Source organism: Ammospiza nelsoni, chromosome 27 (genome assembly GCF_027579445.1).
Source record: "Ammospiza nelsoni isolate bAmmNel1 chromosome 27, bAmmNel1.pri, whole genome shotgun sequence".
Taxonomy (NCBI): domain Eukaryota; kingdom Metazoa; phylum Chordata; class Aves; order Passeriformes; family Passerellidae; genus Ammospiza; species Ammospiza nelsoni.
The window spans coordinates 5,995,145-6,006,962 of NC_080659.1; the positions used below are offsets into that span (position 1 = coordinate 5,995,145).

Below are 11,818 nucleotides of genomic sequence, written 5' to 3' on the forward strand. Positions count from 1 at the left end.
AAACCAACGGGAAAGGGGCCCTGGAAGGGTCACCTTGGCTTGTCCGTGGGGACATGAGCACAGAGGGGTGTGGGACAGGGACATGAGGGGATGTGGGACACAGGGAAGAGCCCCCCGTGCTGGGCTGGCCGCAGCACAGCCGGTCCCCGTGCCCAGGACAGCCAGTCCTTATCGCGGTGTCGCTGTCCCCACGTGTCTGTGCAGGACAAGTGACACCAGAGCCGTGTCCCTCGGCTGTGCCAGCTCCTCGCTGTCCCCACAAGCCGGGCTGGGAGAGGCACGGGACAGGGGGAACGGCCCAAAAATAGCCCTGGAGCGGCACGGCCGGGCCCGAGCCACCGCGGGAGGGAGCGAGGTCACCTCGGGCAGGGCCAGGCCGGGGGTGGCTCTGGCTGGGACACGGGACGGGGACAGGGATGGGTGGTGGGGGTGGCAGGGACGGACGGGGATCACAATGCACATCCCGGGGCCGGCACGGCGGGGTCGGTGACAGAGGAGTTTGTCCCCAGCCCACCGGGTGCTCTGCCCCGGTGCCGCTGTCCGGCCGCCGGTGCTGAACCCGGGAGCGTCCCCCGCCAGCCGCGCCCTGCCCGGTAACCCGCTCCCGGTGCCACCGGGGCATCGCCTCCCCGCTCCCCGTGCCGCCCTTACCGGGGGGGCTCGGACTCATCGCCGCTGCTGGGGCCGCTCTCCTCGATGGTGAACACCACCCGGGCAGCCTCGGGCTCGGGGGCTCGGGCCGCCTCCGCCAACCGGCAGCCCAGCGGCGGCAGCAGCGGGGTCCCGGAGAAACGCCGGCGCACGGCGCCCACCGCCGCTCCCGGGCCCGGGCCCGACGGGGCGGCCTCGGCGGGATCGCGGCAGCGCTGCCGGGAGACGGAGCCGCGGTGAGGGGCGCGGGGGGCGGCACCGGGGGGGGGGTCCCTGCTGATCCCGGCCCGGGGGTCCCGCCCGGGCAGCGCCCCCCGCCCCCCCGGTACCGAGCGCCGGTAGCGCGCCGGCGCCCCCTGGCGGACACGGTGCGGCGCTGCAGGCGGGGGTACCGGGGGTAGCTGGGCCGGGGGGCACCGGGAAAGGCACAGCCGGGGCACCGGGAGCGGGCCCGCCCGCAGCGCACCGAGCCACCGGGGCTCCCTCCCTCCTCATCCTCCTCCTCCCGCTCCCGCCGCCACCGGAGAGGACCCCCCTGAGTTCCCCCGGGACCCCGCCGGAAAAACCCCCGGAGCCGGCGCGCAATTACGCAGAGGTGAATAATAATTAACCGCCCATTAAGGGGATAATTAACTCCCGCTCAGCGCCGCCAGCCCGGTTATTGCTGCCCGGGGGCCCGGCGCTGGGACGCTCATACCGGGGACACCCCTCGCCCCCCGGGACACCCCTCGCCCCGCCGGTGGCCCCGGTGCCGCTCTCACCTCCGCGCCGAGGAAGGGCAGCGCCGTCCGGCTCCGTCTCATCGCCGTCCCTGCGGGGGGAGCTCCGGTGCCGCGGCCGGGAGGGGCTCAGCGGCGGGGACCCCCCTCCCGCGGCTGGGGACACCCCGGGGCCACCGCGGGGCCGGGACGCGCGGGCTCCTCCCCGCCGTGATTTACGGCCACCGGGGCTCGGCCGGGCTCAGCCCCCACCTCGGGTTTCGGGAGCCCCCCGCCCCACTCCCGCTGCTCCCGTGGGCTGCGTGGGGACAGCGACAAGGATTTGCGGTCACGGGGGGCGACCCCCGGCCCGCAGCACCCGCCAAGTCACGGACCCACCGGTGGCACGTTAATGATCCGGCCCGGACACCCGCCGCCCACCGCCCCCGAGCACCGGGGCGCACCCGCACCGATCCCCCGGGATCCGCCGGCACCGGCAGCGGCCTCATCCCCATCCCCGGCCCCGCCGATGCCCGGCACGGGGGTCCCCGGCGGCCGCGGCCCCCCGGCCCCGCCCGCAGCCCCGTACCGGTGCCCGGTCCTCGCGGCGAGCGCGGCCCCGGCCGAGTGCAGCGGAGCAGAAGGAAAGCGACGTGCGTGCCTGGCCGCTCGCTCCCTCCCTCCCGTCGCACCTCGCCGGGGGGGCTGCGCGGGCCCCGCACCCCCGGCGGCACCGCCGCACCCCCGGTACGCGCCCCCCGCACCCGGTACCCGCCCCGCCGCACCGGGAACACCCCGAAAGCGGCCGGGGCATCCCCCGGTACCGGGGGGTTTCCCGGGCGGGCTGCAGAGCACACGGCAGACGGGAAGGCAGAGGCGGGAGCGGCTCCTTTATTGAGCAGCGCGGGGGCTGCACCGGGGGCTCAGCTGGGGGTGGGCACAGGGGACCCCTCGGTCACTTTGCTCTGGGGAAAAAGAGAAAGAGAGCGCGGTGAGCGCCCGCGCCCGGAGCCGCTGCCCCCTCCCCAAATCCCCCCACGCACCATGGGCACCTCATCCAGGTGCTGGAACGGGGGCGTCCCGCGCCGGGCCCGCCGCACCAGCAGCGCGGCCACCGCCGCCAGCAGCACGGACACGGCCAGGGAGAGCACAGCGACCACGGCAGGGCTCAGCTCGGTGGGGTGCTGCTCTGTGGGGCGAGATGGGCACCCCGTTATTCCCCCTGGCACCCTGTCATTCCCCTTGGCATCCCGTTATTCCCCCTGGCACCCCGTTATTCCCCCTGGCACCCCGTTATTTCTCCTCCTGGCATCCCGTTATTCCCCCCTACCACTCCATTATTCCCCCTGGCACCCCGTTATTCCCTCCTGGCATTCCATTCTTCACCCTGACACCATGTTTTTCCCCCTGGCACCCCGTTATTCCCCTGGCACCCCGTTATTTCCCCCCACTGAGACTCATGCCCGGCCTCCAAGCGCCACGGAGAAAGAAGTGGCTCAATTCTGGCTCCAGCCACCCACCTGCCACCACCCCACCCATCACAGAGCTGGCACAGCTCCTGTGTCCCCTCCTGACCCCCCCTGGCACTGGGGGACAAAAGGGGAGCCCTCAACAACCCCCCCAAGGAGGGGGGAGCAGCCAGGGGGGCTCTGGGCTCATTGTGGCACCTGCACCCGCCCCAAGTGGGGGATCCAGGGGGGCCCACGGCCATTCCCAAGCCCCCCAGTGCCCCCCAGGCTGGCTCTCACTGGAGCTCCCAGGGGCTGCTGTCCCTCTGGAGCTGCTGGTGACGCTGCTGGTGACACTGCTGGTGACACTGCTGGTGACACTGCTGGTGCTCACGGGGGCTGTGTGGGGAGAGGCGGGCCCAGAGGGGCTGGGTGAGGAGGGGGCTGGGCTGGATGGACGCTCTGTGGGTCTGGACACATTCGGGTGGGATGGAGGTGGTGCTGTGGTGGCGTTGGATGAGGGTGTCCTGGCTGAAGATGGTGCTGTGGTGGTGTTGGATGGAGGTAATGGAGGTGTTGATTTTGAAACATTGCTTGGAGTTGTTGGTGTGGTGGTGTTGGATGGAGACGATGCAAACGGTGTTGATCTCGAGGTGTTGGATGGAGTTGGTGTGGTGGTGCTGGATGCAGAAGATGATGGAGATGGTGTTGATCTCGAGGTGTTGGATGGAGATAATGCAGGTGTTGATCTCGAGGTGTTGGATGGAGTTGTTGGTGTGGTGGTGCTGGATGGAGACAATGGAGGTGTTGATCCCGAGCTACTGGATGGAGATGGTGGAGATGGTTTTGATCCCAAGGTACTGGACGTTTCAGGTGTGGTGGTGCTGGATGGAGATGATGGAGATGGTTTTGATCCCAAGGTACTGGATGTTTCAGGTGTGGTGGTGCTGGATGAAGATGATGGAGGTGTTGATCCCGAGGTGCTGGGTGGGGTTGGTGCTGTGGTTTGGTTGGGTGGAGCTGCTCCCAAATCAGGCCCAGATGAATTCACACTCTGAGTGCCCAGGCTGGTGGCTGTAGGGGACAGAGATGGTGGCACGGCTGTCCCTGAGCTGTTCTGAGACACTGTGGGGACAGGATCGGTGCCAGCCCTCGGAGGAGGAGGGAGCTGCTGAGCAAGCACAAGGCAGGACCTGGCAGGACCTGGCAGGGCAGCAGCCCCTGCCCCACCTCCGGCCTCACAGGGATCATTCCCAGCTGGTTTGGATCACACAGAAATCTGGGACTGAGCCAGCACCGAACCCCAGAACCCAGAATCAGAGCGAGCCCCCCGAGCTGTGGTGGCACGGGCACAGCACTGCTGGGCACAGGCAGGGCAGCGTGGCAGTGCCAGGGCACGGGGACACGTGCTGACCCAGACCTGGTGGCACCCACCGGGCACCCTCAGGGCCAGGGACACCCTCAGGGCCAGGTGTGGCAGGGACTCTCCCGTGGCCACGTGGGACAGAGCAGGTTTGCCTGGCAGCGCTGGCAGTGCCCCTTATCTGCCCGAACCCTGTTTGCACAACAGGAGGAGCAAGTCCAGGCTGGCCCCGGGGGGACACCGGGCAGAAATGCCCCGTGGCAGGGCCAGCACCAGGGGCACAGCGTGCCTGGGGGTCCCCACGGCTGCCAGCCTCGCTGGGATGGGCTGTCACCGTCTGCCACCCTGTGCCAGGATGGCACGGATCCCGTGTGTGCCAGGATGGGTGAGCGAGGCCCCTCGGGGTGCGGGGAGGGTATGGGGGGCCCAGGCTGGGAACGGGGGCCCACGGTGGCCCGGGATACCGGGGAGCCCTTTGCCCCGGGAGCGCTGATGCGGTGCCAGGGTACCCGTGCCAGGAGCAGCCGGTTCGGCAGCCCGTGGTCCGGGAGGGGCACGGCGCTCCAGTGCAGCCCCCCGGTGAGCCCAGCCCCGGAGGGGACACGGAACCCCCCCAGTGCCCCACTGGAGACCGCTACACGTGGAGACCTCCCCGAAGCACCTGGAACCGGGCGGGGAGAGGCCCCAGACGCACCCACCGCCGGTACCGGGAAGCGCCCAGCCCCCGGTGCCGCCTCTCCCCCGTGCCCCGGGACCGCGCGGACCCTCCCCGTGCCCGGTACCTGCGGCAGCGAGCAGGGCAGCGGCGCAGCAGAGCAGGCGGAGCGCGCCCCGGGCCATCCCGCCCGGTGCCGGTGCCGCTCCCGCCGCCTTTACCCGCCCCGTGGGCGGCGGGAGCGCCCCCTGTCGGTACCGGGCGGCACCGCAGCGCCGGGACCCCGCGGGCACCGGGAGAGCCCCCCCAATTCCCCCCCCCCCCCATCCCGGCCGCTTCCCCCGCCCACCTCCCACGGCAGGACCGGGAAACGGCCCCGGTACCGGGAGCCAGCCCTGCCGTGATCTCCGCGGGCACGTGCGGACACCGGGAAGCGGGCACAAAGGGATCGGGGCACGTGGGGACACCGGGATGTGGGGACTGGGGACAAAGGGATCTGGGAAAGTGGCGGCATCGGGATACCGGAACGCTGAACCGTGGGAATGCGGGGACAAAGGGACCATCACGATGCGGGGACAATGGGACCGGGGACATGAGGCTGCGGGGATTTGGGGACACGGGGATCTGGTGCCACGGGGCACTGAGGGCACGGGGCCGGACAGGTGCTGCCCCGCCCGTCCTCGCTCCGGAGCGAGCGGCACATCCGGGGCGCAGCAGCTCAACCGCGCCGGGACGGCGCCGCTTCCGCGCGGCGGGGACGGGACGGGACGGCGCTTCCTCCGGGAAACCGCAGCCGGCTGGCACCGCGTCCCGGGAGCCACCCACGGCACGGCACGGCACGGCACCGAGCGTGGAGTCCCCGGGGAGCCCCCCAGAGCACGGCCCGGGGCTGAACGATCCCCGGGGAGGCCCCCAGGGCACGGCACCGAGCATGGGGTCCCCGGGGAGCCCCCCAGAGCAGGGTAGCCAGGCACCCCACGCTCTCGCACAGCCGGCTCCCGGGGAGATCCTACTGCTGGAGCTGCCGGAGCAGCGTCCCCAGGACACGGGCCCGGTGCGGCTCTCCCCGGGCTGGGGCCCCGCAGGTGGGGAAGGCCGGGGAGGAGCCTGAGCGGTGCCGGGAAGCCCGAGGCTGTTGCCGAAGCCGGGGAGGAGCAGGGCAGGCCCGGCCTCGCTGGGCGCATCGGGGTGACCCCCGGGGGCCCGGACAGGGGGGTGCTGGTGAACCTCCCAACACGGAGAGGGTGCGGCAGGGCAGAGCCACAGCCAGGACCTGCACTGGGGTCCCCTCGCCCACCTCCTCACGCATGGGGACCTTTCAGCCCCAGGGGAGCCAAAATACACCCCCATATCCCCCCCAAGAGAGCCCAAATAACCCCACACCCCCGCAACACCCCAAGCCTTCACCACCCCCTCGCCACAACACCCCCTCCCCAATAACCACAGCCCCACGGGCCCCCTCGCCCTCCACCCTCTCCAGTGACTCCCAGAGCCTCCTGGCCAGCCCTGAGGGGTCTCACTCCCCCATCGCCCCCCAGAACTCCCCGATCCCCCCGGGGCCGTTCCCCCCCAGCCCAAGATGGCACCGGCCGCGCCACTTCCTGCCCGCGCCGCCCCTTCCCGTCCCTTCCCGGGCGCAGCAAACAGCCACAGGCCAACTCTCCGTGTCGCGGGGCTTTACTGGGACCTCACTGGAATGTGTGGGGCGCGGAGGGGCCCGGGGGGGGCGGCCCGAGCCCCTCTCAGTCCGTGCGCGGCGGGGAACCCCCCCGGCCGCTCCCTCCTCCGCGGGCAGCGGGGCGTGCTCGGGGCCCGCCGTCCGGAGCCGGTCCCGGTTCTCTCCCCTCAGAGCCCTCGGTCCGTGTCCGGGGAGATGGAGGGCGATCATCGCTCTTCTTCCTCTCCTCGGGACCCCTCAGTCCGTGCCCGGGTTAAGGCGGGCGCTTCCCCCGTTCCCCTCAGTCCGTGCCCGGGACCCCTCGGTCCTCTCGGTCCGTTCCCGGGACAGAGCGGGCGCTTGCCCCGCTCCCCTCAGTCCGTTCCCGGGACCCCTCGGTCCGTTCCCGGGGCTCGATGAGCGCTTCCCCCGCTCCCCTCGGTCCATGGCCGGGACAGGGCGGGCGCTCCCCCGGGACCCCTCGGTCCGTGCCCGGGCTGGGGCCCGCCCGGGGTCAGTAGGCCGGCACCTGGTGCTGGTGCTGGGGCAGGAGCTGGCAGCCGCTGTTGACGTGGCTGAGCACCTTCTGCTTGAGCTGGGCAACCTGCTCGCGGAGCAGGCTGGCGGTGGAGGCGAGCTCCGTGTTCTGGCTCTTGAGGCTCTTCACCTTCTCCTCCAGCCGGGAGATCCGCTCCAGCTTCCTCTTGCGGCACTTGGAGGCGGCGATGCGGTTCCTCAGCCGCTTCCGTTCCGCCTTGATGCGCTCCTGCGTGTCCATGTCGATGGGGGACAGCGGGGGGCTCTCCCCGAAGCTCGGCACCTCCGGCACGATCTGCGGCTCGTCCTTTAGCGGCGGCGGGGGCGGCGGCGGAGGCAGCCGCGGCGGCGGCGCCGCGAACGGGCCGGGGTCGGCGGCGTAGCTGACGGCCGGGTAGGTGCTGAGGTTGGCGTAGACCGGCGGCTCCGGGGCCATCCCGGCGGCGGGCAGCTCGCCCGCGCCGCCGCTTCCTCCCCCGCCGCCGCCGCCCGCGCCGCCGCCGCTCCCCGCCGCGCCGCCGCCCAGCTGGTTCTGCTTGTGCAAGTCCTCCAGCGCCTTGACGAAACCCTCGGCGAACTCCTGCTCCTCGGAGGCCGCCGCTTTGGAGTAGAGGAACTGGCCGCTGGTCGGGGTGGTGGTGACCAGCCCGTTGGACTGGATGATGAGCCGCTCCAGCTCCGGGGACGCCAGCTTCAGCAGCCCCAGCTCGGCCGAGCCCAGCAGCCCCGCCGCCTCGCCGCTGGCCGCGCCGGGGGCTTTCAGCGCCGCCGCCACCTGTTCCGGTAAGGCCATCCCGAGCGCGTCCTTCTTCATCATGCTGCCGCCGGGGAAAGGCAGGAGGAGCCCGTTGCTGCCGGAGGACGGAGCGAAGCCGCTGCCGAGGCCGCTCAACACATCATCATGGTAGAAGGGTGTTTCCATCCTCCTCCCCCGCCCGGCTGCGGGGGAAACGGCGCCGGGGCGGGGGGAGGACCGGGGCGAGCGCGGGGCGGGGAGGGCGGGGGGAGGCGCCCGGTGCGCACCGGCCGCGGCCCCGCTCCTGCGCGCGCGCACACGGCACTGCCGCCGCCGCGCGCCCCGCGCCGCGTTAAATAGGCGGCGCCGCCGCGGTGACCTCACCGCGTCGAGTCCCCATTGGCTGCAGATGACGTCCTCGCCCGCCCTAGTTTGCATACGGGGCGTGGCCTTGTCCCCGCGGAGGCGGCGCCCCGCCCCGTGCCGGCCCTGCCCCGGCCCCGTCGCCGCGGCGACCGGCGGGTAAACGGGACAACAGCGCGCGGGGCCCTGGGATGACGTCAGCGCGGGGGAGGGGCCGTCACGTGGCCCCGCGGCGCGCGCCCCGCCGGGGCTGATGGGCACAAAGGGAGGGGCGGGAACCGGGCACGGGAACGGGAACTGGGCACGGGAACGGGACGGGGCACCGGGAACGGGACAGGGCACCGGGAACGGGAACTGGGCACGGGAACGGGACAGGCACTGGGAACAGGGCACGGGGCACCGGGAACCGGGTACGGGTACGGCACAGGGCACCGGGAACTGGCTACTGGGAATCGGGAACTGGGCACGGAAACCAGGCACTGGGAGTAGGAATGGGAACCGGGCATGGGAATTGGCAACTGGGACCGGGCACAGGAACCGGTCACCTGGCACTGGACTCCCGGTACCGGCACCACAACTGGCCCTGGCATGGGCAGTGGGCACTGACTCAGTCACTGGTACCGGGCACTGGCACCGAGGCGGACCCCGGCTGTAAAAAGGGCACGACAAACAAATAATAAATAAAAGAGCACACCGGGCCAGGCACCGCCACGGGACCTCACGGGAACCCCGGGGGACAGCCAGGCCACCGCCCGTGGGGGTCAGCCCGGGACAGGCCGCTGGCACGGCAGGGTTTGTGCGGCTGCACCGTTCCCGCATGTCCCCACACCTCCCGTGGCACCGGGGTTCACCCGGGAACAGCCGCTCCCTCCGGTTCACCGGGGAGCGGGGGGGGGGGTTCCACCATCCCCGCACCGCGGGTCAGCCAGGGGCACAACGAGCCCGGTGCGGGCGGCACCGGGGAGGGAGTTAACGGCGGCGGCGGCGGACGTCACGGCGGGCCAAGCCCGCGGGCGGCTGAGGGGGCGGATCGGCGTCAGCGCTTGACGTCACCGGCGCGGGGGGAGGCAGCGCCGGTAGCCGCCGATAACCCCCCCCCCCCCCACCGGGCAGGATGCGGCCCCCGCGCCGCCGGGAGCGCGGGCACGCGCGGGGCCCCGGGACAGCGGGGCGGGTGACGCCGAGCCCGCGCTAATTGCGGCCAGATGCTGCCCGGGCCGCGCTAACGACGGCGATAAATCAGCGGCGTCAGCGCCGCGGGCGTGGGGGGACTCGGGGGACACCGCGGGGCCCCGGTTCTGCCGGTGCCGGGAGCTCCCGCCCCGGTGTGTCCGTGCTGCCCGCGGGGACGGTATGGCACGGCACGGCACAGCACGGCCCTGGCGGCAGGGGACACGGGGGACACCCGGGACAGCGCTCGGGGCTGGCACACGCGGTGCTGGCGCTGGGGAAACTGAGGCACGACTGAGAGAACAACTGCGATCTCCCTTCCTCCCTCCCAACAGCTGCTGTTAATTAAAGCCCGAATAAACGCGGTTTGTTACATCTCAGCAGGGACAGAGCAGGGCGGACACGGCTCGGTGTGCCCCGCTGTCCCGAGCCGGTGGCGGTGCCAGGCCCGGTGTCCTCGCCGGTGAAGCCGCCGTTCCCCTTTCCGCTCCCAACCCCTCATTAGGGGCGCGGCCGGGCCGGACCGGCAGGTTCAGACTTTCCGTCCCGGCCAAACCCGGCGGGCGAGGGACAGCGAGGCCAAAACCCTCCCCTTGTCCCTGTCCCCATCCCCGCTCGGGGTCCCCAGCCTGGGGACACACCTCGGGCACCGGGACACCCCACGGAAAGCGGGGCACGCAGAACCGGCTTGGGCGGGCGGCGCTTTCACGGTTCCACCGGGGAACCGACCGGCCCCGGGGCCTCCCGGTGCCCAGGGACGGGAGCCGCGAACCGGACACCGGCACAGCCCCGCCGGGGCAGCGGCACCCGGGGCTTGTCCTGCCGTGTCCCCCTCTGCCACCACCGCTGCTCATCCTGTCCCCAAAGCGAGACCCCGATGCCGGCGGCTTAATTTCCCTAATGAGCGTTTAATGAGGGGCGTGAATCAGTGACCCCTTCCGCCCGCAGAGCCGCGGGGACGGCCCGAGCTGGTGGCACCAGTGCTGGCAGTGCCACCGTCCCCACTGCTGGGTGCCCAAAGCCGCTCAGAGCCCTCGGTGTCCTGCCACCTGGATTTACCCTGGAGCAAGGCCACGGCCACCAGAGCATCCTCAGGGCTCCTGCTGTCCCCACCAGGGCTCCAACAGTGCCACCAGCACCATTCCCTGTGTGCCACCAGCTCCAGGGCACCAGGGGTGCCTGATCCTGCACACTGAGTGGTGCCCAGGGACTACCAGGGATGCCAAGCTGCCCCTGGAAAGGGAACAAGCAGGGTTTGCACCCCAGGATTGGCACAAGCCCCCCCTGGGAAAGGGAACAAGCAGGGTTTGCACCCCAGCACTGGCACGGCAGGCTCTGGAAAGGGGAACAAGCAGGGTTTGCCCCCCAGGATTGGCACAAGCCCCCCCTGGGAAAGGGAACAAGCAGGGTTTGCCCCCCAGGATTGGCACGAACCCCCCTGGGAAAGGGAACAAGCAGGGTTTGCCCCCCAGGATTGGCACGAACCCCCCTGGGAAAGGGAACAAGCAGGGTTTGCCCCCCAGCACTGGCACGGCAGGCCCTGGAAAGGGAACAAGCAGGGTTTGCCCCCCAGCACTGGCACAGCAGGCTCTGGAAAGGGGAACAAGCAGGGTTTGCCCCCCAGCACTGGCACGGCAGGCTCTGGGCACGCAGGGGAAGCTGCCTCTTAGTCATTGCCACAGGCAGGGACAGAGGAACCGAGCCGGGAAAACAAGAAGTCACAGCTGCCACCACCGCCTGTCCCCAAACCTGCCCTGTCCCCGAGGAACCCCCAGGGGCCTCCCACAACCAAAAACAAGAATTAAAAAAAAAAAAAAAAGGAAAAAAAAGAAAAAAAACCCAGAAAGAAAGAGAGAAAGAAAACAGATTTAAAAAGGAAAAAGGAGGAGGAGGAGGAGGGTTTGACGTGTATTTTTAGTTGCTTAGCACAGCCCTGAAGTATTTCGGCAGCCACTCCCTCCGCGTCGCTGGTGTGTAACTATTCCTGTGCTGCCTCCTGGCAGGGCTCAGCAGCTCTGAGTCACCGTGGGGCACTCAGAGACACCAACCCGGGGCTGCCACCATCTCCAGAGCCCCCCAATACCCCGGGAAGGGTTTCCAGGGCGGCCTTTGCTGGGCCTTTCCGTGGGGACGCGCTGGCCCTGCCAGGCTCTGCGCCCACCCACGCCCGCAGCCAGCCTCAGACTTTTCCTCCTCCTCCTCCTCCTCCTCTCTGCTTGTTGCTTTTATCTCGCTCCTCCCTGGTTTGTTACAATTTTTTTTTTTTAGTTTTGTTTTCAGCCACGGGGCAGTGACAGCTCCCAGATGTGGATTTTTGGGGCAGAAAAGCCCAAAGTGATCAATGCCCTTCCACAGAGCCATCTGCCACCCAGCTGCCCTTCGTGGGGGCACAAAAATATTGAAAAAGGAAAAAGGGGGAAGCAGGCAGGGAATGCTGCTGAAGTGGGGTAATTAAACAAATGCAGAACTTAACGAGCTCCATCGCCTGACCCCAGAGCTTGGCCAGGAGATAAGCAGCGCTTGGAGGACTCTCCCCGTTG

General features: G+C 70.3%; 2 protein-coding genes across 2 annotated transcripts; both read right to left on the minus strand.

Annotated features, from left to right (window-relative positions):
• Positions 1-2,396: 2,396 nt before the first annotated feature.
• LOC132084474 (uncharacterized) lies at positions 2,397-4,048 on the minus strand. The gene is made up of 3 exons (XM_059489598.1): positions 4,040-4,048; positions 3,098-3,615; positions 2,397-2,538 (listed from the first exon to the last, which is right to left on the minus strand). Exons 1-3 carry the CDS (start codon positions 4,046-4,048, stop codon positions 2,403-2,405), a joined length of 663 nt encoding a protein of 220 aa, XP_059345581.1. The 3' UTR covers positions 2,397-2,402.
• Positions 4,049-6,476: 2,428 nt separating this feature from the next.
• JUND (JunD proto-oncogene, AP-1 transcription factor subunit) lies at positions 6,477-8,062 on the minus strand. The gene has a single exon (XM_059489564.1). It carries the CDS (start codon positions 7,929-7,931, stop codon positions 6,987-6,989), a length of 945 nt encoding a protein of 314 aa, XP_059345547.1. The 5' UTR covers positions 7,932-8,062; the 3' UTR covers positions 6,477-6,986.
• Positions 8,063-11,818: the final 3,756 nt, after the last annotated feature.